Here is a 22755-nt window from a genome sequence, read left to right as displayed (position 1 = left end):
TAAATTTATATCTATTTAATCTTGCAAAGTGTGACCTATTTTACTATAACTTTGACTACGTTGCTGACATGTTATCCGGGGTTCCTTTTTTTTTTTTCAATTACCTAACTAGAGGCCTGTTTATTTAACCTTTTTTTAAGAAAATATTTTTTAAAAAAAACAAGTATTTTTTTTTAATTTTTCGTATGCGGTTGTATAAACTACTTTTTTATTTTTTTAAGAAGCAATTTTTATCTATTTCTTAAAAAATATTTTTTTAGAATATTTTTTTAAGTTTAAACAAATTGACTCTAATTTGGGCCTCTTTGTTTAAGTTTTTTTTTAATTGTATATTTTATCACTTAACCACTATCATTTTTTGCAAATTCTACCATCCAGGTTTTTATATTTTTTTATTTTTTGCACATATTACTATCATGTTTATAAGAAAACGATGTTATTTCATGCATAAAAATTAATAATAAGAAAACGATGTTATTTCATGCATAAAAATTAATAACAAAATGGTATTATTTTTAGGGGACACATCAACACTTTTGTTGCCTATTTAATGGATCAATGAAATGCTCAAAAAATAAAAAAAAATGATAAAATATGTGGAAAAAAACATTGATGACAAAATTCACATAATTAGGTTATAAAATGTACTATTAAACTTTTTTGTTTTAATCAAATGAGCCTGTTAACAGGCAACCACAAATTATGATTGTCATTAGAATTAGAATTCTTTGTTGTGAAATACATTAATTTATTTTAAAATAGTATTATTTCCCGTCTTTAATTATAAGAATCTTTCAACTCATATTTTTTAAGAAAAATAATTTATTTAGTTAATCACATTAATCTATCAATTAATTATATTATTATTCTAAAATTATCATTTTTTTATCTCTTTATCTATTTAATTATTTCTCATTAATATTTGGAGAGAGAATAACTAAGTAAAAATATGTAAGAAAAAAATAATTAATACATATAAAAATTAAAAAACAATCTTATAAAAAAGATAATTTTTTTTTTAAAAAAAAATCTTATAATTTAGGACAAATGAAATAAGTTTAACAGATGCAATCCAACATTAATTTATTTTAATGGATATAATAAATGAATATTAATTCATTTTTTGACTAATCAAGTACAACTCCACTTAGTTCTATATTTTCTATAATATTATTATTAACTTAAAATAAGTTAGTAAAAACCAAAAAGAAAAGATGAACAAGTGATACAAATCAGGCTCCATACACCATACATCAGTTTCATGAAAAAAAAAATATTATTTCGCAATATTTAGGATTTTTATGAAAATATGGTACAACTTCCTTTCGCCACCTACCATATTTCAATCTAACAATGAATGGGGACTTGTTATGTGTTGAAATACATTGGTTTATGGGAAGAGAGCAAGGCAGGAAGTCAGTGTTTATAAAACGACAGTAGGAGCCTGGTCTGGTCGGTGTGGCACTCAAACATTGTTTGTTGTAGGAAGAGGAATCTTGAGAAATGGCAGGGGACAGCAAGAGCAAGATTCTGTTCATCGGAGGGACTGGTTACATCGGAAAATTCATCGTGGAAGCCAGCGCCAAAGCTGGCCACCCAACTTTCCTTTTGGTGAGGGAGTCCACTCTCTCCAACCCCGCAAAATCACCCCTCATCGACAATTTCAAAGGCCTCGGTGTCAATCTTGTTTTAGTAAGTTAAATAAAATCCTCTATCGCTTTCTCATGTCTGAGACTGTCAATTAAACGGATATTGACCTTATAATTATATGCAGGGAGATCTATACGATCACCAAAGTTTGGTGAGTGCTATAAAGCAGGTCGATGTGGTAATTTCTACTGTAGGACACCTGCAGCTAGCTGATCAAGATAAGATCATTTCTGCAATTAAAGAAGCAGGAAATGTTAAGGTATACTTTTTTTCTCTTCCTTTTGGTGTGTGTATACCTTTTAAATTCTGAAGTGGAGCACTTGTAGTGATACTCTGTTGCACCGAAATATATATATTGGCTATGATTGTGATGTTCATTTTGTTTGTCAACGTTTTAAATAAAAAAATTGGCAACAATGAAGGTGTAAATAAAATAGTCCAGATTTCCTAATATTTAGAAACCATTTCAGATTAGTGTCATGGTGTGAGATTTCCTTGAAATGATTTACATATAACAGTCATAAAATCAACCTTTGGATTTTAATCATAACTCCTAAGAAATCTTACAAATAAAATGTTATTCAATTGTGTAGAACTGATGTAATTTTATAACACAGCGTCAAAAGATCCTTCTTATCCATGTGTATGTGGGTATGACCGTATGATTATTTGCCCACTTTGTATTTTGTTTTCGGCAAATTTGTTTCTGTGCTTTGTAGCACTGTCTGATGCTTATATTGTTTCATAACCAAAGTCAAGCCGTTTTGTAAGTGTAGAAAAAAGCAAAGGTGATATTGGTGGCTTGTTTTGGATTCACAGCCAGGTTACACAACTTCTGTGTTTTTGGATTGACCTTTACCTTGTTAATTGAAGATTTTATGAAAAATTGTGACAAGCTAAAATGCTAATTTGATTGTTCTAATTTGATAGAAACTGTGGTGACTGCTTTGTTGTACAATTCTAGATGACATATTACATATATTATAAACTAGAGATATATATTTTGCCAAGACTCTAACACTTAACACTAATCTGTTTTACAGAAGTTCTATCCATCTGAGTTTGGAAATGATGTGGACCGGACTCATGCAGTTGAACCAGCCAAGTCTGCATTTGCAACAAAGGCCAAAGTTCGCCGAGCTATTGAGGCTGAAGGAATTCCCTTCACTTATGTGTCAAGCAACTTCTTTGCTGGTTACTTCCTGCCCAACTTGTCACAGCCTGGAGCCACAGCTGCCCCCAGAGACAGAGTTATTATCCTAGGAGATGGAAACCCCAAAGGTAGTGTAGTATGAATGATACAGTATTGTATCAAAGATTGACTAGAAATTACTATAAATTTACTTGTCACCTTTTTCCTATTAACATTTGCTTCATTAACAGCTGTTTTTAACAAGGAAGAGGATATTGGAACTTATACAATCAATTCTGTGGATGATCCAAGAACCTTGAACAAAATTCTCTACATTAGACCACCAGCTAATACCTTGTCGTTTAATGAGCTTGTTACTCTCTGGGAGGGAAAGATTGGTAAAACTCTTGAAAGAATCTATGTTCCAGAAGAACAACTCCTGAAGCAAATTGAAGGTTAGTAAGTGATCATTATTCAGGTTATGTGCTGGATTTAACAGTGATAACTTATTTCCTTCTTTTTTCAGAGTCCGCACCACCCGTGAATGTGATCCTGTCAATTAACCACTCTTCTTATGTAAAGGGGGATCATACTAACTTTGAAATTGAGTCTTCTTTTGGAGTGGAAGCTTCAGCTCTATATCCTGATGTGAAATACATCACTGTGGATGAGTACCTTAATCAGTTTGTCTAAGGTGCAAAGCCTAGCTGATAAGTTTGTTTAATTGGTAAAACTTTGTTTTCTAAATAAAGAGAATCATGTAGTAAGACTGAATTGCTGCATGTGCTCCTCAAAAGAACAATGTATGAAATACCTATGCTATGCTATATGCTATGATACCTTTATTACATGCATATTGGTGTCATCGATTTTAATTTTATTTAAGTTCTATCACACGAATCATTGGTGGAGTAATTACGTTACATAATGTGTCAGATCAAGCTGAACAAAATATTAGAAAAGTAAACTTTTACTAGTGAAAAAAAAAAATTCATGTTGACCAATTATTAAAATGAATAATATATGAAAGTTAAAACTTGTTTAAAATATGAAATATTGTTAAATTTATTTAATGTCCTTGTTTTTTTTTTATCAAATATTTGCTTGGATTATTTCACTCTATCAATTTAGTATTTAGTTGTATTATAAAATTAGGTAAAACTAAAATATTTTATATTTATAAAATAACTTCAAATTAAATTAAATGGTGGAATATATTATAATAGAAATAAAAAAATTAATGAAGGAAGCTGATGATTACTTATTTAAAAGGACTCTTTAAAAATATGTTAATGATAAATAAAATATTAATTATTTAGATAAATATAATAAATAAAATATTATTTTAATAAATGCCTGAAGGGATATTTAAAACATAAAAAATAGAAATATATTAATATACATTTTCGTACTCTTTTTACTTCTTAAGACTTTTTAACTAGTGTCCTATACATAGATATTAATTAAAGATTTATATGTTTTTTGTCTTTCAATTTTGGGTTACTTTTATTTGTGGACCCCCAAATTTAAACTTTTTTTTAGTCTCTTTAATTTCAAAATTTATTCTTTCGTCCCTTAAAAACATTTAAATCTTTTTTAAAATTTTATAACTTAGTAACACCATCCATTAAAGTGTTTCATAAAGACTAAGCAAGCTAATACGTTTTCCTAAAATAATAAAAACCATGAAATTAAGTTATCATCTTGGTATTTTATTTTCTTAGTATTTCATCTCTTAAATTAAAGAAATAATTATCTTTTTAGAGAAAAATACTTCTTGATACTGTAAAATAGCACATAGTAAAGGATTTCTTTTATTTTGCAAATTATTAAAGTCAACTTAAAACTAGACTTATTTAAACAAAAAAGTTCAACTTATTTGGTAATTAGTGGCAGCTCTCCAAAACAATATGGTATGTTTAGTAGCGAATAATTAAAAGATAACTCTCATTTGTGAAACGGCACAAGTACCTGTGTAAACCGATCGGTATATGCAAAACGACCAATACTCAAATCAAATGGACAATGCCTAACAGCTTAGAAGAATATTATTGGCTATCAACAGCATCCTAAGCAACGGGCCCAAAATAAACGAAACCTGAACCGATCCAATCTCTCAACTTTCGCTGATGGTGTTCAAAACCCTATCTAATCTGAACGATGTAGCAGAGGCAGACAGAAAGCGATAGATGAACTTTGCCTTAATATTGAAGTAGAAGCCACCAGGCATGGAAAAATTACAGCATCACAAATGCACAATACAAGCTGAGATTTACAAGGAAATCCAATCAATACATGTGTACCGACAATGAAACTCACTACCAATATTAGCACGTATTTCTGTAACTGCATAATGTATAGTGCATACTGGCATCCATAATGCCCAGAATACAATTTCTTTCATTAAAAAAGGGGGAAAATTAACTAGCCTGAATGTTCACAAAACCTAACTTAGTAGATCTTCAAATCATAAGAATCAAGTTTCAGTCTGCACGAGAGCCACTGCTACTTGCAGAAGACTTCTTACCGCTATACTTCTGCCAATATTAAAAGAAATAGTGCGTTATATTTCAGGCAGTAAGGACACAAAAACGAAGCAAATCTTACTTGTGGGGGATTCAAGGTACAAAGAAATAATAGTTGCAAAAAATAAATGATAGAATGGCAATTTAAGCATAAGAAAACAAACCTGCTTCCCCAAGTTGAAGGGGATATATTTGTATTTCATCATGTGTGCAACTTGGCGCCTCATTGTAAGGACAAAGAGAACAACCCAGTAACAGAGTAGTATAGGCCAAAAGACAGGAACATCAAACATGGAAAAAAAGGTCATCACAAACGCTATGCAGAGAGCCTTGGTGAAAGAATACCTGCGCTCATCACAAAAATTCACGCGCATGAATAGCAGCAACCACTTCAAATACATACAAGTGAACTCACCACTGAAAATCACTACTCACTACATAAGTTTAAGTTGATTTTAATTTCTGGGAGAAGTTTAAGGCCTTGTTTGACTAAAAATATCAATAAACACTATAAAGAGGAGAAAATAAAGGGTAAAATGAGTTAAGCCATGTTTGGATAAACTTCTCCATTAAAAGAAGAAATGAAAAGGTAAAATAATTTGAGTTGCTCCCACAAGTTGAAGTCAAATTATAAACTTAATTTTATAGAAAGTCTTGCATTTAATTTCCCCAAAAGTTGAGATGCATAAGTTGATTTTAGTTTATAAGAGAAGCTCAATTCATTTTGCCTTCCAAATTTCTTATCCTGAGCACCAATCCAGTGTTATTAAATAGCAGTTATAAAGGGTTTTAAACCGTTAAGAGAACCCCAATAGAAAAGGCTCTATCTAGTGCAACTCTTCGCTTGTTAAAGTTATGGCTCCAGTTGTTAGAGTGCTTCACTTTGTGGATGATGAAAAGAAACTGGCCATGGCTTTACACCATCCACAAAGTGAAGCACTTTAACATGGATTTGGAATTAGATTGTATCATTGCATTAGAAAGTTGGTTCCACAATCTGTTGGGCAACAGAAGATTCTATCTTAGTTGTATCTTTACAAGATTGGAGCTAAACACTTCAGTTCTGAATTTGCCATGACACAAAGGAAAACCCATTATCCTAGAAAGAAACTACTAATAACAGATTTTTTGAAAAATTTTAATGTTACAATTCAGAATTCGAAGTGACGCTCTTGGTTTTGTAGCTTATTGGTGGCGAATGTATGGGCCCCAAGCTCCAAATTTGCAAAGGCTAGCTATCAGAATTTTGAGCCTGACCTTCCTGCAGTGCTTCAGGATATGAAGGAAATTGGAGTGTACTTGAGCAAGTAATTGCCTTAAGGCTCATAACTATGCCTTTTATTTTATTTTCATAGTCAAGTTTTATTTGGAGAGTATATGAGATTTTGAGCAAATTTTATTTATGATGCATGTTCATTCCAAAAAAGAAATAGGCTTGAGCACAAGAAGTTGCATGATTTGGTGTTTGTCAAATACAGCCAACAACTCAAACAAAGATATAATGCTAGAAATTAAATTGATTCAATTTCTCTCAATGTGATTGATGTTGCGAATGGTTAGTGGGAGAGATGGATGATCATGATAATGGTGCTGGTAATGAGTTGGTATTTGAAGATGATGATGCACTAAATTGGGCAACTACGCATGAGGCTTCGGGAGTTGGAGAGCCTAGAATATATATTAGGTGCAAAACAAAGAAAAGAAAGGAACCAACAAGTGGTAGTGTTACTCTCATTGTTGCCCAAACATCTAAAAACACAGGCAGTGGGTGCATCTTCAAAAAAGAAGCAAGTAGCAGTCCAAGAAAATGACAAGGATGTGGAGTTTGGAGGATGTGGAATCCAAAGAAGAGGTCATGATTAATTTTGAGGAGTCCGATGAGGAAGAGGGAGAGGGATATGCTTCACTACTTGATGATAACAATGAAGAGGATTATGTTGGGGTTGAGGAAGAGGATTAGAGACTCTTTGTTAGGCATTGGTTATTGTGAACTCATAAAATTTGTAATGTTTGCTAGGAATGCAATCCATTGTCATTGGTATCTACTGTTTTTTAGTATCTATATCTGCTGTTAAATTTATATCTACTGTTTATACACACAGAAAAACCCATATATATTGGTCCACCATGGCTTCATATGGTGGATTTTGGGCTTTCGGCCGTCTGCTATTAACAACAGTGCACGTATCCTCTCCAGTTTTTCTCAACTGGAGAGTGAGCAATTTACAAATCTTGCCATTCAATACATACTTTCTATTTTTTATATATTAATATGATATGATTAAATATTAAAATTAATCAAGTGCTAAGATCGTATCCAGTTTTTCCAAAAGTGGAGAAATTTTATTTCCCCTATATGAGAGAATTACTATAAATCAGCTTATGAATAAGATAATTTTAACTAATGGGAGAAACTGCATTCATTTTAACAGTTTATCCAACCAGAGTCTCAATCATTGTATCTCCTCTTCCTGTAAACGCTTATGAAGAGGTTTATCCAAAGGGGACTATATAGTCATTAATTATCGTTTATGATGTCATTATAATTGCAGTCATACAAAAGAATTTAAAATTGAGGAATAGAAATGGAAATTACCAGAACTTGAACTCAGGGAGGCGGCGAATGAAGGGTTTGAACTCATCGGAGCCTTTGGTAGGAAGCATAGGGGCGTTGGAGGGATCGAGTTCTGGATCAACCAAAGGGGAGAGAAAGCCAATCAAGAGATTGAGGAGGTAGATTCCGAGGCCATAAGAGACAATGTAAAACCCCTGCACATAAACAACACGCAAAACGTAGATGGATGCAATGACGAAAGTCCCAATCCACCTGTAGGGGGGATGGGGAGTGGATTTATCCAGATAGTACTGAAACAGCTTCGAGAATTCCTGTAAGTATTGCTTCAACGGTGCAGACGGTGAAGCACCGCCACCTCCACTTCCCTCCATTCAAATCACAATAACCTCACCTGTGATCCCAAAATTAGGGTTTTGTTTCCGAACAAAGCAAAACAATAGGATATTATTGGTAAGGGATCTGGATGGATAAGGAGAAAAGAACAAAAGAAACCCTTGGAGCTGACCTGCTGGTGCCTGCGCGAGCTAGCGGATGCGGATGGATCTACAATCTACAATACATGCTCGGGGTTCGCTTTTATTTTATTTTATTATTATTTCCGTCAAATTCAGAAAGCTTCGCTCAAATGGGCTTTACAGGCCCAATACATCATCATGATTTTGCCTCCAGCTTTCTTATGCCCAAACCAGCCGATAGATCGATTGTATCAAAGCCTTTCCTTCTCTGTCCAACTTTGTACGGCGTTTCACATTTACACAATAAAGCATCTTCATGCATATTTATTTCTTATATTTTACCCATACAATACGAGTCTCGCTATTTTTTCTTCTTCTCATTTTCCAATATTTAAATAACTCTTTTGTTTCTAAATAATCATGATTTTTCCAAATAATTATATCATCCCACCAAAACCAAGCAATCCACTCCATGGAGGAATTTACTAAAACAACACTTATTTTAAAATGTAAGAAATACTTGCATTAAGGATTTTATTTTTTTTGCAAATTATTAATTTAAAATGTGCAAATTATTACTTGCATGACTTGTTAAACAAAATTTTTAACTTTAAACTTGGACTAGTATGTTTAGTGGCGAGTTTGATCAGCCTTTTAGCAAGTAGAAATAGAATAATTAAAAAAAATTGCTCTCGTTTATTAAATGGTTCAAGTTCTTCTTTCGCTTAAAATAGCGACACCCACCGTCATTTGCACAAGTCCCTGTGAAAAAATAACTGATTGGTATATGCAAAACGTCCAATACTCACAAACCAAATGGACACTATCTGAAGTCTGAAAAGCTTAGAAACACATCTGCTATCAACAGCATCCTAAGAAATGGGCCCAAAATTTGACTTACTTTAAGAGCTAAGCCTGAACCTATCCGATCTCTCAACTTTCGGTGATGATGTTCAAAACCCTACCTAATCTGAACGATGTAGTTGAGGCAGACAGAGAGCGAAAGCGATAGATAAACTTTGCCTTAATATTGAGATAGAAGCTACCGGGCAAGGAAAAATTACAGCATCACAAATTCACAATACAAGCTGAGATTTACAAGAAAAATCCAATCAATAACATGTGTACCGACAATGAGATTCACTATCAATCACCAATTCTTCATGTATAATAAAACGAGTGGACATTAAGATTTTCTGTAACTGCATAATGCATACTGGCATCCATAATACCATGAATACAAATTCTTTCATAGAAAGGGGGGGAATTAACTACCCTGAATGTTCACAAAACCTAACTAAGTAGATCTTTGAATCGTGAGAAGCAAGTTTCAGTCTGCACGAGAGCCACTGCTACTTGCAGAAGATTTCTTACCGCTATACTTCTGCCAAATATTAAAAGAAACAGTGTTATATTTCAGGCAGAAAGTAAATCCAAGGTATATGATGGAAGGGAAATTTAAGCATAAGAAAATCAACCTGCTTCCCCAAGTTGAAGGGGATATATTTGTATTTCATCATGTGTGCAACTTGGCGTCTCATTGTAAGGACAAAGAGAACAAACCAGTAACAGAGTAATATAGGCCAAAAGACAGGAACATCAAACAGGGAAAAAAAAGTCATCACAAATGCTATGCAGAGAGCCTTCGTGAAAGAATACCTGCGCCCATTACAAGAATTCACGCACATTAATAGCAGCAGCCACTTTAAATAAATAAATTGCACATACAAGTGAAACTCACACCACTGAAAATCACTACTCATTACATAGGATGATTTTAATTTATAGGAGAAGCTTAAGGTCCTATTTGACTAAAAATCTTAACAAACACTTATAAGAGGAGAAAACAAAGGGTAAAATGAATTAAGCCATATTTGAATAAACTTATAAACACTTGTTTAAATCAACTTATACACTTAGCTTATATAGAAACGATTTGAGTTTTTCTCACAAGTTAAAATCAACTTATACACATTTAGCTTATATAGAAACTCTTGCATTTAATTTCTCCACAAGCTGAGATGCATAAGTTGATTTTAATTCATAGGAGAAGCTCAATTCATTTTGCCTTCCTATTTTCTTCTCCTACATACAAGTGTTTACACTCCTATTAGTTAGAATTAGATTATGCAAAAGTTAAAATCAGCTTTTAGAGAAGCTAAATAAGGAGCACGGATCCTCAGTCTCCACTTGAGAAAAACTAGAGAGCGTGCAATTTAAAAATCTCACCATTTAATACACGTTTTTCTATTTTTTACATATTAACATGATTAAATATTAAAAATTAATCAAGGCCTATATGAGAGAATTTCTATAAACCAACTTAAGAGAAACTCAGATCATTTTAACAGTTTATCAATCAGAGACTGAATCATTTTATCTTATCTTCTTGTAAATGCTTATGAAAAGGTTTATCCAAACAAGACTATAGTAATTATTATAATTGCAGTCATGCAAAAGAATACTGAATGAACAGAACTTAAAATTAAGGAATAGAAATGGAAATTACCAGAACTTGAACTCGGGGAGGCGGCGAATGAAGGGTTTGAACTCATCGGAGCCTTTGGTGGGAAGCAAAGGGGAATCGGAGGGATCGAGCTCTGGATCGACCAAAGGGGAGAGAAAACCAATCAAGAGATTCAGAAGGTAGATTCCGAGGCCATAAGAGACAATGTAAAACCCCTGCACATAAACAACGCGTAAAACGTAGATGGATGCTATCACAAAAGTCCCAATCCATCTGTACGTGGAATGTGGAGTGGATTTATCCAGATAGTACTGAAACAGCTTCGAGAAATCGTGCAGATATTGCTTCACTGGTGCAGACGGTGAAGCACCGCCACCGCCACCTCCACTTGCCTCCATTCAAATCACAACAACCACACCTGATGCCACCGACAAACAAGTAACAGCCTAAGATTAGGGTTCTGAAGTTTTAAGATTGAAATCGCAACAAAACAAAAAGGCCGGGTATTGTTATTATTATTGTAGCAATAATTTTATTTATCGGGGAAATGAGATTCTGGAAAGAAGAAACCCTAAGACGGTGGGAAAGGGGAGAAGGAGAAAGAAAATTGAAAATGAAATGAAATGATGAAAGAATGGGAGCTGACCTGGTGGCAGATCGGACAAGGTGGGTTGGGTTTGATTTGGTTTTCCTTTCCGTCAACCCTTTCTCTGTCTCATGTTATTGTTAAGAGGGTGCAAGTATCAGCCAATACTCGCTACTCCTTAGTGCTTACTGCGTTCAGCTCAGCCTCACCATCTATACCCTTCCCAGGCTAGATTAAAACTAAAAACAAAATTAATTAGATTTTAAGTGATGGTGGGTTAAAATTTCTCATGGCCTCCAAATAAATTGCTATAACTTTTTTCTTATGAAAACTATATTTTTTTCATAATAATCTTGTCTTACCAGTATATTCCAATTGAAGCTGAATTTGATCTACATAAACAAAATTGGATTTACTCTCCTTACGTAAAACTTTATACTTAAATTTTGTGAATGAAAAAATAATTATAAAACTTTATACTTAAATTTTGTGAATAAAAAAATAATTAAAAAGAGAAATCTTAGTACATGTGACTAATCAAGTACTCTAATGAACATTAGTGATCAACAAATAGATATTTCAGATCATATTATAGTAACAACAAATAATAATAATCTTGTCTTTGTTTTTGCAAGGTGCCAATAAATTTGAGAAAGGTTGTTGAAATGCTCTTGACAAGCCCAATAGAGAATGGATGTGATTGACCTGCCTTTGTTGTTTTTCTGGCAGTTGTTTCCTACACCTGCAATGTGGCTTCCTGTGTCTAGCCCAATAGGAAAAGACATTCCAACTATGTTAGTACTTCTTTTCCTGCTAACATTCCATTTATAATAGTATACTGTACGTAGTATATATATTGGTGGCTGATTGCAAAACTTCTTAAGGTGTGATGTTAACGAAAGAACATGTGAAATAAGAGTTTGTTATATGATATAGCTAGGTGTCTAGCCCAATATATATTCGAGGATTCAGTAATGATGTTTGCATGAAGTACTATAGGATTCACCTTTCATGTTATCCCTTTTTTTCTTTTTTGTTCTTTTTCTTGATAATGGATAGTTCTTGACTCGTTGTTCTTGCATAGTTAGTTTCCTCTGTTATTGTTGAGAATAAAGGCAGTAAACATTATAGATCTACATCAATGAGTTATGAATAGCTTATATAAGTGAACAGACACCACATTTTAACTCAAACATTTAATGTTCAGATTATACTTCCTTTTTTTACTTATATTTTGCTCAACTTTTTCATTACTATCTAATCTGTGACTTCATCTTATACTTCTATCAAATAATGATGCAAAGTCAAAAAATTTGTTATGTGTGGTAATTGTTCTTTGGAAGAAGGAGAAAGAAGCAAACGGATTAAGGGACTATTATTTAGGCCGACCAGATTTTTCTCAGAGTGCCAAAAGTGAAAAAATTGAATATAATCATAAGACTTGAGCAAAATTTTGAAATGAACCAAGAACTTGGAAATAGGTCATGCAGAAACAATATTAAGTTATTAACAAATGGCGAGTCATCTTTTGCCAAGGTGAGGCAAACTGTATAAATTACATTCTCACGTCTCTCTAGAGTCATACAATCATGCTGCATCTTCCCAAAAGTGGTTTGAATTAGTACAGCTTAATGAGCCAAAATCTTCAAACACTACTATATAAGATCAATGATTATGAATAATAGCTCCATATTTCACTTGACATCCACTTTGCTCTAAGACAAATTCGAAAAACCCACCTCCATTAATGCTAGAATTCATATTTGGAGGTGCAAACTGCAAACTGTAGAATTATATCTCTCAGTGTGAGCAATCCTGTAACTTGCTCATTAGTATTGATCAGAAAGCTGAAACTGTCTCAGTTGTATGCTCCATTGTTTGCTTGAGTGTTTCATTTTCCTTGTTTGCAACGGGCAAGTCCATTCTGGGTATGAAGCTGTTTTTAAGCCGGAGACTTCCTGCTGTGAGAAAAACCCCATGGTCATGTTCAATGGCTCGTTCAGTTTCTACTTTGTCAGTCTCTATGTGAATGAATTCTTCCACAGTTAAAATCCTGTTATGGCATAAAAACAGGCAATTTTGTCATATTGGTTACATTAATATTGTAGCCTACATTAGCCCGTTGGCTTATTTTCAAAAGGCTAAAGGCAAAGAGAGGACATGTTTTGAACTTAAGCTCTATTTCTTAGGAGCTCATTAATCTTTACAAGATTATAAACGTCACTGTTCCTCACATTACCCAGGAGCTTCTTAGTTTGTCGATCTACAACAGCAACCGGACAAGTTTGGTTTTGCCAGAGCATATCTAATGCATTTGCAACAGTTTGGTCCCCATATACACAACTAGGATTTTCTTGGCTTTCAAATCTGTGGAAGGATAAGAAAGGGGTGAAAATCAACACACAAGATTGCCAATTCACTTGAACAAGTGGCAAATGGATGTATCATGTATGTACATTAAAGAATGTGAGAGTTGAATACCGGAAATCTGATAAGTTCTTATCTGCAATGTTATCAAACCACTCTAGTTCACTTGATTGAAGAAGGTGCTCGACTACTGCATTCTAGCAGAAAGACTAAGCATATTAAAAGAAGATACATGTGCTTCAATCCATTATTCTAAACTTGTGCTTAACTCAGCATATACCTGTGTAGCAAAACCGATAAATCCAGCTTCAGGTTCCTGTATGACTGGCAAAACGTGCACTCGATGCTTAGAGAGAAGTAGCAAAGCATGCAAAACCGTGTCATCCATGCTTACTGGGAAAAATGGTTCATAGAGGAATGACTTAGCCGACTCGCTAACCTAGAAATATTGTAGTAGTAACTCAAATTAAAAATGTGCTCAATTGGACAGTTTTGCAGCATGCTTTATGATGAGATTCATTCCTAATATCGTACATCAATGCAAAATTCAAACACAATTTTTTTGCCATGGTTTGTTAGGAATGACCAAGTAAAGAAAGGTCACAGAAAGAAAACACGAGAAACCTTGGTTTGCCCAATCTGAGGAACCTGATCCAGGATGGAGAAAAAGCCATTGTTCTATATTCAAGAGATGGCTTTACCTGGTATCATTCTTGATCTGATCAAATTCCTTGAAAATCCACATAGTTAGTGAGAAGGTGTAACTTAGTGGGGGTTATACCTCAAGGCACCAAAGAACCATGCTTGTAAAATCAATGAGACCAATATAACGATCTGAAAACCTTATGTCTGACATATCCACAATTGCTGCAGAAAAGATGTCGTTTTCGTACAACATATGAATTGCATCCATTATACTGTCTCCAGCTTTCAATTCCAAAACTTAGGATAGAAGGGACAGGACATGCATTGAATCATATAAGAATCATGTGGGCATATTGATACTGATTCTTAAACAAAAAGTTGTCAACAACTATAAATAAAAGTACCAGGTGAATTTTTTATGCCAGCTATTGAAATAATGGGTATGTGATCAAGAAATTGTTGGAGGGCAAAGCCAGAATCAATCTGCACGTGTTGGTTTTGGTTATCATCTTTGTGGAGGCTAGAACTGCGGTTCTTTTGCTTCTTGTCTTCTAACCCACCCTCCGAGACCTTCAACACGTCCGCAATTTTCCGAGATTGCATTGTTTTTGTTTCTTGTTCCCGATTCGCTAAACACCATGCATTTAATTTTAGCTTGACTATTAACTTTTCCATATGCCTCACACTCACCACCTGTGCCCCTCACCGCCAACTTAGGACTTTGACCTGTCTACAAAGTCACAAGTCCCACGTGTCAATCTCTTGGTAGTGACTTACCCTGATCTTGCCACGTGGCATTGGGCATTTCCATTTACCATGCATGCATCCTAAGTCATTTTTTCCTATCACTATTTTCATCACATGCTCGTTAAATTTAAGATTACGTAGGGGCTTCAGTTCACGTATAATAGCAAACAGAAAACAGAAAGATGATGCCAATGAATCAATTCAGCCATTCACTGATACCTTAGTAATACAAATAATTTAGAAAGTGTCTTTTACAAGGGGGTAAAGCAACTTTGTAGCTAGCTCAGGGTCAGCCCTTTAATTTATTTACTCCTCATGCATCTTGATTTTCATGGTTTTATTCATTCTATTTTTACATGTATTGAGTAGTGGGGGAGCCTTCTATTTTACATATAGCAAATGGGGTGATGTGCTGCTTCCTCCATTGTAACACAGCATTGCAAACAGATACCCTTCTGTCCCCAAAGATGGGAGCATTCCTCTTCCAGCGCCTTTGGATAATCAGCCCAGAAATGAGCTATCCATTTATACGATAGTGCCATCTTCTATGGTTGCCTTCTCCATTATGATGGTGATTCCTGATCGAATGTAGAATCCATCTTCTGGTCTATCTGCTTCTTGAACGCCCTACAGAGAAAGCTAATGAGTTGGTAAGACATGAATAGGTTGTGCTTATGATAGGTCTTACATACTGGCATTAATCAAACAGGATCATTGCTTACATCTTTGTTTGCGATGATGACATCTTTCCCGATCTTAGCATTCTTGTCAATAATACAGTTTCTTCAACAAAGATAACAAATTTTGTAACAATATTTCATGACTATCAGTTGGCAATAAATAAATAGAGTTGATACGTGACAATGCTAATTCTTTATCGTGATACTCATTCAATATTTATATTTACTTTTTAACTTTCTAGACCCATGAAATGATTTAAATAATCTAGTTTCAGTTAACTGAGTTAAAATTACCTAATTTTGGTATTCCTTCCAATACCAATTGGGACCTTCCCCTCTGCCAGCAGAGAAGCAATTTCAGATTCAGTTTGGTAATAGTCTGCTCCCATCATTACAGTGTCCTATAAAAGGTGGTTTTAATTAGGAGGAGGAATCATAAATGGAGTGGTTTAGCATCAGAGGTCTAGAATGTTTAGTAGTTTACCAGGAGCTCAACACCATAATCCAAACGTGAACGTTCACCCACAATGGAGTGTTGGACTGTGCATTCTCGCAGGAAACATCCATGGGAAATAATAGCATCCACAATCTACCAAAGAAAACCAAACAGAATGACTAAGACATTTCATGAAGTTACTAACATATAAGATAAATTATTATCAATGTTATCATACCTGGCATTTGTCAATCTTTGTTGGTGGTAAGAATCCTGGAGATGTGTAAATGGGAATCTTGGGGTCATAAAATTCAAACTTGTGACTCTGCAAGAGAGTGCCATAAAGCAGATAAGTATTAGTTTCAATCAACTGAGAAATGACATTGACAATTTTCAACATTCTTGCAGCTTTCTGTAAAAAAAAATAAAAAAATCTAAAGCTAATTGAGCTGAGTTTCACTGTAACTACTAATTAGGCCTCTGGGCCATGTGCCATAACAAAGGTACTATTACTGTTAGGAAGTCCCATTTCGGCTGTCTAAATTCTCGGGATACATTTCATATATCTATCAGACAATTTCATTTAGTGTCCGATTAGTTTTAAGCTGAAATCGAACAATTGTTTATTAACTAACACTACAGTGATTCATGCCTCCTCCGGTTTAGTATGGTACAATTTGCCATTTCCTAGTGGCCTATAATACTGAACACTGGATGGAAAACAAGGGCTAGTAGTATATCTTTAGTATTTGTGACTTGTTAATAATGCATAGTTCCTCCACTCATAATGGGGAAACCATTATATTGAACCCACCTCTTCAGTAAGGGCCAAGTTAGCATCGTAAAACGATTTTATCGTTCCAATGTCTTCCCAATAGTCTTCAAAAAAATACGACTGCAAAAAACAACAACCACATAACTTTGCATTGTTACCTCTGTCACAGGTGTAATTCTAAATAAATGGCAGATAAACCTCTAAAGTGTATAAAAACATTTGAAAAACGATACATTCATGGAATTTTCTCTTACTTGGACATCGTGATCCCTCACAGCTGCAGGGATGATTTCAGATCCGAAGTCATTGGAGGTAGGATATCTCCATTTCAGAAGATTGAGTAAAACATCTGTCTTGAATACATAAACCCCCATAGATGCAATATATGGTGACTTCAATGCATCTTGGGGAGACAACCCAAGAAGAGAGGTATCTGCTTGCTGCAGAGAATAACACAGACAAATATATTATGAACATATTATTATGGTGGCAGCAAGTTTTATAGAAAATTTAAATAACTATGGCAAAAAGAAAAGGATGAAACATAAGGATTTGGGGCTTTTTTTTGTAGGGAAGTTTGCAAATTCAGCCTTTATAACTTGTACCTTCTAAATCTACGTCTTCATATTTTTACATGCTAAGCTTATCAAATATTTGTTATCCTTTGATGTATTATTAGTCATACTAGATTTAAAGATGCAAAAATGCTATAGTGCTAAGATGTTCACTCTTAGAAGGATAAGGAAAGACTCTTGAAATTAAGAATGGTATTTTTTTTTTCCTTTTCCTTCTGGTAGTGAACAACCACAGTAGAATTACCAGACAACATGAAAACAGAAAGAAGATGCATCATTAGATTAGCTTGTGAGTTACCATTGCTTTCAGATCATCACCATTTGGTTTTTCAGAAAATTGAATGATGCGGCCTCTGTCATCTACTTTAACCAATCCATAATCTGATGCACGGCTGAAAAACAGGCAACTAAATTTGTAAATATTTTGTCTTCAGGAAGTTAGTTGTTTCTATTCACTCACCCTAGAAAGAAATTAAGCATAAATATTGACTCAGCAGCAAAAAGAAACAAATCTTAGAGAACACACCTGTCACCCACAGCAGCACATGAAACTGTAATATCAGCATTTCTATCAACGTGACTCTGTTCATTTGTAACCAAAATAAATCAGATTTTTTTTTTTTGAAAATGAAATGAAGAAATTATACATTCTATAAAACAATATTACACCATATACCTGCACAAGGTCCATGTAATCCATACGATATAGATGATCTCCAGCCAAGATCAATACATTCTCAACATTTGTATTCTTGGCATCCTACAACAATGCCCTATTACTTATTGAGAAGTTCAAAAAGTGATAGTGACAAACAAAAAAGACAAAAAGAAAAAAGTGAAGCAGTATATAAAAAAATTGCATGTCCACCTCAAATACCCAAGTGAATTGCCTCACAGCATCTGCAGTTCCTTGGAACCAATTCTTTCCAGCCTCTCCTGGTGTTTGAGTAGCCGCCAGAACCTGTTTTACGTTTTGATTGGCTTAATTAGTCATCACCATGAATCATTAAAAAAAAAAAAACTTACTTGAAAGTGGTCAACAAGAACCTCTCAAGTGGTTTATATTTCCCTATCAATCAATCACAGTAACCAAAGGGGCACACACAGTGATGGTGATGCACATACCTCCACAATCCCATCCCCAAAGTTGATGCCATTTCCAAAATAGGTGCGGGCAATGTGACGGTTGAGGGATGCAGAGTTGAACTGTGTCAGCACAAATATTTTGTTGATGCCACTGTTGAGGCAGTTGCTCATAGGGATGTCTATAAGCCTGTAGCATCCACCCACAGGAACCTGAAAACACAATGCATGCCACACCATCACAACAACAACAACATGGAACTGTTAGAAAATTTTCACAGGAACTACAGCAACAACTTAGGATTCAGATTTCAGACAAAAACCATGATTCACTAACCGCAGGTGTGGCAGCACGTTTGGTGAGAGGAAAGAGTTGTGTCCCAGGTCCTCCTCCCAATATGATGGAAATAACATTTTTTGGATCAGCCCTTCTTCTTAAAAAGGAAGGCACTTGCAAGGTCTGAAACTCAAAACCACACCAAATAAATAAATAAAAAAATGCAACCACACCAAGTTAAAAGACCAAGAAGTAGAATGAAATTCAGCTTACCAGTGATTCTTTGGCATTGTTTGAAGTGAGAACAGCAGATACAACACCAACACCATGTTTCACCCTCTTGTGGCTTCTAGAACGTATAGCCAACTGATTCATTACCAAGGCACTGTTGTTGAAGCCACCTTTTATTCTTTCTCCTAGAAAGCCCTTCTCAGAGTTTGCTAAATGGGTATTGGATTTCAAGGTCACACAAGCAGAAGCCATTGCAGTCACCTCACTTCACCTCACTGCTAAGAAGATGGTGATGGATCAAATGTTTAGAGTTCTTGCAAACTGCAAAGACCTCAATAATTTCAGTTACAAACCGTGAAGTGAAGTGTGCATTACACAAAGATCATGAGAAACTGTAAATAATTATTAATTAACATAAAGAAAAGCCTTACCCTGCCACCAAGGAAGGTGAACCTGAAGAGGATTAAATTAATTAAGTTATAAGTGTGCAATAAAGTGGAAATCTGGAGAATCAATCACACAGTGATTTTTTATTTTTAAGATTATTGAAGGTCAATTATTAGACTTTTAATGCGATCGAGTGGTGATGAAGGTACTAGAGGTTGCCTTTATTGGCTTGTGAGCCAGACCCCTCACGAGAAAAATCTTATATGGTTTTGATAAGTATTAATTTCCAAAAACTATAGAAAACAATAGCATATATATATATATATATATATATATATATAAAATGATGTTGGTTTGGCACTATAGTCCATGGCCCTCAATTCCCTACTTAGTCCAAGTTTCTAGGTGCCTGTTCCACGTGGGAAAGGCATTAAGGAACAAAGACATGTCAATTACGGGCACTGTACGTACATGAAATCAAAAGAAATAAAATAATAATATATAGATTCGTTCCAAAAATTTTGGCGTGAATTTTTACGGTTGTTATTTGCTTGAAATGTATCATAGTACCAAAGAGAGCCTGCTCTAATCTGACATATGATCGCCAGCCTTGGAGCTATGCAAGCCACTTCATATGCTGCAAAATTTGTCACTAATAATTATTCTGATGTTCAGTTTGGTTGAGTTTGATAAATGATAAAAACACTTCCATGCTAGCAATTTCCATTTAACTGTCAAATTATTTCGTACATTTATAAATTTAAGATTGAAGCCCGATGTTTATATTTATAAAAACAACTTAATTTTTTTGGCGTGGATTTTTATAAAACTATTTCTAAAATAATTAGTTTATATTTAAAAAGTAATTTTTTTTAAAAATGTTAGGAAAAATCATGTTATTTGAATAGAATAAAGTGAAGGTGTGTATTTGATTTGTCTAAAATAGTAGTAATAAAAACGTCTACATAACTTATAAACCATTTAGCAAACCAATCTAGATTGTATCCAAATCAACCACCAAATGGAAGGCGTAACAAACTACGTTATGATTCAGTTTCTTCATTCTTTTATGATGTTGTCATGTTTCTATTATTCCTTAAAGTACATGCATCTTAAAAATACTCTTTAAGTTTAAATTAACCTTAAAAAGTATAGAGTATTGGTTTTATATCAAGCAAAAAAAAAACAAATTATTGTTGTGATTTGAGAATAATATGGTGAAATTTTTCTGAATGTATAATATATTCGTTATTGCGTCTACTTCAAAAATTAATGAGATAATCATTCTTGTTGGGTAAATAGTTATTCTCTACTCCGTACAGGTAGAATTCATTATGTCAATTCACCAGAAACAACATTGACACAGGGAGGGGTGATTTGGTGGCAATTCTACACAGATCACGTGTATCTTTTACAATAATCAATAGTGCTAAAGTTGAATAAAATCATTTAACTTAACTCCGTACTTAGTTTTCAACCCAAGATCATTAATTAAATAATTTCATGCATATTAATCTACGCACTCAATAATATTTTATTGATCTAATCTATTCTTTCTTTTATAGGTTATTTGATAAAAATATTTTTTTTCAAATTTTATTTATTTATTTACTGAATTTCGAATAGTCAAAGTCTTTTTCTTCTAATAAACTGAAAGATTAAGATGAAAAAAATTAATTTATACGCTTAATAATATTTTATTGATCTTCTTTCTCTTATAGGCTACTTTTATACTTATACAGGTATATGTTTATTTTTACTCAGAAATATATATTATATCTTAAAATTCTTATATATATTATACACTTAAATTTTCATTTTTAATTTTTATTTTGTGTCTTGACCCCCTTAATTAAAATTTTACTTCCACCCCTAATGCAGAATTAATTTCATGTCAAACTAAAAAATTGCACTTTCTGAACCTAATGAGGTGAGAAGAATCCATTTGATAGCTAGTAAACAAATAATTTGATTAAAAAAACTAGTAAACAAATAATGTGATTCAAAAGGCAAATCATTTTGAAGAAGGAAAATATTCCTTTCTCTGTTTATAGGCTGTCAAATAGTGCAATTCTTTAAAAATGTCCAAATATAGATGAGGATCAACAATAAAAGCCTTCCAAACTCATTGATCGGCCCACTCATTTTGCCTGATTTGAATTCTTACTGTTTTGCAATCAAATTCTATCATAATCAAATAAATTAAATTATAAAAGGTTAGTTTGAACTACTATATAAAACTTGAGCAGCGATCAATTAACTTTTATAAAACATAAAACGATACCTCACTTGTTTGAGCATAATATGTAGGTTCATATCCCACCGTAAATCCTATACACCAAAAGAATAAATTAAAATATAGTTTTTTTTACCAAAAAATATGAATATACTTAACTAAGTTTAATTTCTATGTATTATTAACGTAAAAAATTTGTACTATCAATCAATAAAAAACTATGATTAATATAACTTTTAAGTTTTAAATAATTATCATAAAAATTAATAAATTTATTTACACAGGAATTCATAATTAAATGGCTACCAATGAATTGTTAGCTTAGGTAATATTAAGTTCGATCTTTTTATGCAAAGTCTCAAATTCTTATCTTGTGTAAAAAAATATATTTAAAAGAAATATTTTATAAAGGATGATCAATTAGGTTCCTCGATAAATATTAATTATGAATAAATGACAAAAAAAATTACAATATAAAAACTCTTCACGTTATATTGCATATACTATTTACTACTTAAGTAAACGCTTTACCACTAGGGACTTTTTTTTTAAAGGGTGTATTTTTTTTTTAGATTTTTTTATTTGGGGTCGATTTTAAATTATTATCGAAAATGAGATAAGTCATAATAAGTGTTACAATTTTTGAGTTAAAAATCATAATATTTATTACGACTTATTATTTTTTTACTTTTTTTAATTATCATAAATTTTTTTACAACTTCAGTTTAATTTTTTTTATATTTAGATTTCAAAGTCATATATTTTTTTTTAATCTTAGGACTTTGAAGTAGTAAAGTTTTTTGTTTTAACTTACGACTTTGAAGTTGTAAAAGAAAATTTTAACTTAAAGTTGTAAGTTTTTTTTTACCTTTAAAGTCTTTTCTTTTAAAATTTTGCATTTTTCCTTTTTTTATGCTTTCATTTTT

The 22755-nt window shown here is 33.2% G+C and overlaps 5 protein-coding genes across 8 annotated transcripts; 1 reads left to right on the top strand and 4 right to left on the bottom strand.

Moving 5' to 3' along the window:
- The first annotated feature begins 1342 nt into the window (after positions 1–1342).
- On the top strand, positions 1343–3662 carry LOC114408460 (isoflavone reductase homolog PCBER-like). The gene is made up of 5 exons (XM_028371509.1): positions 1343–1692; positions 1775–1909; positions 2694–2931; positions 3034–3237; positions 3309–3662. Exons 1-5 carry the CDS (start codon positions 1504–1506, stop codon positions 3473–3475), a joined length of 933 nt encoding a protein of 310 aa, XP_028227310.1. The 5' UTR covers positions 1343–1503; the 3' UTR covers positions 3476–3662.
- Positions 3663–4966: 1304 nt separating this feature from the next.
- On the bottom strand, positions 4967–8542 carry LOC114408463 (protein RER1B-like). Its single transcript, XM_028371511.1, has 4 exons — positions 8388–8542; positions 7904–8273; positions 5472–5652; positions 4967–5319 (listed from the first exon to the last, which is right to left on the bottom strand). Exons 2-4 carry the CDS (start codon positions 8251–8253, stop codon positions 5266–5268), a joined length of 585 nt encoding a protein of 194 aa, XP_028227312.1. The 5' UTR covers positions 8254–8273; positions 8388–8542; the 3' UTR covers positions 4967–5265.
- An 804-nt stretch (positions 8543–9346) lies between these two features.
- Positions 9347–11625, bottom strand: LOC114408461 (protein RER1B-like). Its single transcript, XM_028371510.1, has 4 exons — positions 11451–11625; positions 10847–11222; positions 9816–9996; positions 9347–9721 (listed from the first exon to the last, which is right to left on the bottom strand). Exons 2-4 carry the CDS (start codon positions 11200–11202, stop codon positions 9668–9670), a joined length of 591 nt encoding a protein of 196 aa, XP_028227311.1. The 5' UTR covers positions 11203–11222; positions 11451–11625; the 3' UTR covers positions 9347–9667.
- A 1604-nt stretch (positions 11626–13229) lies between these two features.
- On the bottom strand, positions 13230–14145 carry LOC114408276 (SNF1-related protein kinase regulatory subunit gamma-1-like). Its single transcript, XM_028371317.1, has 4 exons — positions 14038–14145; positions 13872–13954; positions 13630–13757; positions 13230–13426 (listed from the first exon to the last, which is right to left on the bottom strand). Exons 1-4 carry the CDS (start codon positions 14143–14145, stop codon positions 13230–13232), a joined length of 516 nt encoding a protein of 171 aa, XP_028227118.1.
- A 1187-nt stretch (positions 14146–15332) lies between these two features.
- Positions 15333–19857, bottom strand: LOC114408459 (glucose-1-phosphate adenylyltransferase large subunit 1-like). 4 transcript variants are annotated; one of them, XM_028371508.1, is made up of 15 exons: positions 19638–19857; positions 19249–19527; positions 19036–19158; positions 18741–18911; positions 18484–18576; positions 18292–18375; positions 18142–18197; positions 17914–18007; positions 17295–17480; positions 17080–17160; positions 16504–16590; positions 16314–16418; positions 16124–16230; positions 15872–15932; positions 15333–15788 (listed from the first exon to the last, which is right to left on the bottom strand). In XM_028371508.1, exons 2-15 carry the CDS (start codon positions 19456–19458, stop codon positions 15777–15779), a joined length of 1470 nt encoding a protein of 489 aa, XP_028227309.1. In that variant the 5' UTR covers positions 19459–19527; positions 19638–19857; the 3' UTR covers positions 15333–15776. The 4 variants fall into 4 exon arrangements, with proteins under 4 accessions (XP_028227309.1, XP_028227306.1, XP_028227308.1 ...); XM_028371505.1 differs by having other exon boundaries at positions 15333–15776; positions 19638–19856; XM_028371507.1 differs by having other exon boundaries at positions 15333–15776; positions 19249–19481; positions 19638–19856.
- Positions 19858–22755: the final 2898 nt, after the last annotated feature.

Source organism: Glycine soja, chromosome 4 (assembly GCF_004193775.1).
Source record: "Glycine soja cultivar W05 chromosome 4, ASM419377v2, whole genome shotgun sequence".
Taxonomy (NCBI): Eukaryota; Viridiplantae; Streptophyta; class Magnoliopsida; order Fabales; family Fabaceae; genus Glycine; species Glycine soja.
Note: the sequence above shows the minus strand (reverse complement) of the source record. Positions and strands in the feature narration are given on the sequence as shown.

Bases quoted from the DNA above. Each gene is read 5' to 3' on its own strand.
- LOC114408460 (XM_028371509.1), top strand. From the start codon at position 1,504: ATGGCAGGGGACAGCAAGAGCAAGATTCTGTTCATCGGAGGGACTGGT. The intron at 2,932-3,033 runs GTAGTGTAGTAT...CTTCATTAACAG, and splicing joins AGGAGATGGAAACCCCAAAG to CTGTTTTTAACAAGGAAGAG. The intron at 3,238-3,308 runs GTTAGTAAGTGA...TTCTTTTTTCAG, and splicing joins ACTCCTGAAGCAAATTGAAG to AGTCCGCACCACCCGTGAAT.
- LOC114408463 (XM_028371511.1), bottom strand. From the start codon at position 8,253: ATGGAGGGAAGTGGAGGTGGCGGTGCTTCACCGTCTGCACCGTTGAAG. The intron at 5,653-7,903 runs GTAATTTCCATT...TGATGAGCGCAG, and splicing joins CTCCCTGAGTTCAAGTTCTG to GTATTCTTTCACCAAGGCTC. The intron at 5,320-5,471 runs GTTTGTTTTCTT...TAATATTGGCAG, and splicing joins CCTTCAACTTGGGGAAGCAG to AAGTATAGCGGTAAGAAGTC.
- LOC114408461 (XM_028371510.1), bottom strand. From the start codon at position 11,202: ATGGAGGCAAGTGGAGGTGGCGGTGGCGGTGCTTCACCGTCTGCACCA. The intron at 9,997-10,846 runs GTAATTTCCATT...TAATGGGCGCAG, and splicing joins CTCCCCGAGTTCAAGTTCTG to GTATTCTTTCACGAAGGCTC. The intron at 9,722-9,815 runs GTTGATTTTCTT...AATATTTGGCAG, and splicing joins CCTTCAACTTGGGGAAGCAG to AAGTATAGCGGTAAGAAATC.
- LOC114408276 (XM_028371317.1), bottom strand. From the start codon at position 14,145: ATGGATGACACGGTTTTGCATGCTTTGCTACTTCTCTCTAAGCATCGA. The intron at 13,955-14,037 runs GTATATGCTGAG...TCTTTCTGCTAG, and splicing joins TTATCGGTTTTGCTACACAG to AATGCAGTAGTCGAGCACCT. The intron at 13,427-13,629 runs GTAATGTGAGGA...TAACTGTGGAAG, and splicing joins ACAAACTAAGAAGCTCCTGG to AATTCATTCACATAGAGACT.
- LOC114408459 (XM_028371505.1), bottom strand. From the start codon at position 19,458: ATGGCTTCTGCTTGTGTGACCTTGAAATCCAATACCCATTTAGCAAAC. The intron at 17,481-17,913 runs GTAACTCACAAG...TATTCTCTGCAG, and splicing joins GTGATGATCTGAAAGCAATG to CAAGCAGATACCTCTCTTCT. The intron at 16,419-16,503 runs GTATGATAACAT...TTTCTTTGGTAG, and splicing joins CAAAGATTGACAAATGCCAG to ATTGTGGATGCTATTATTTC.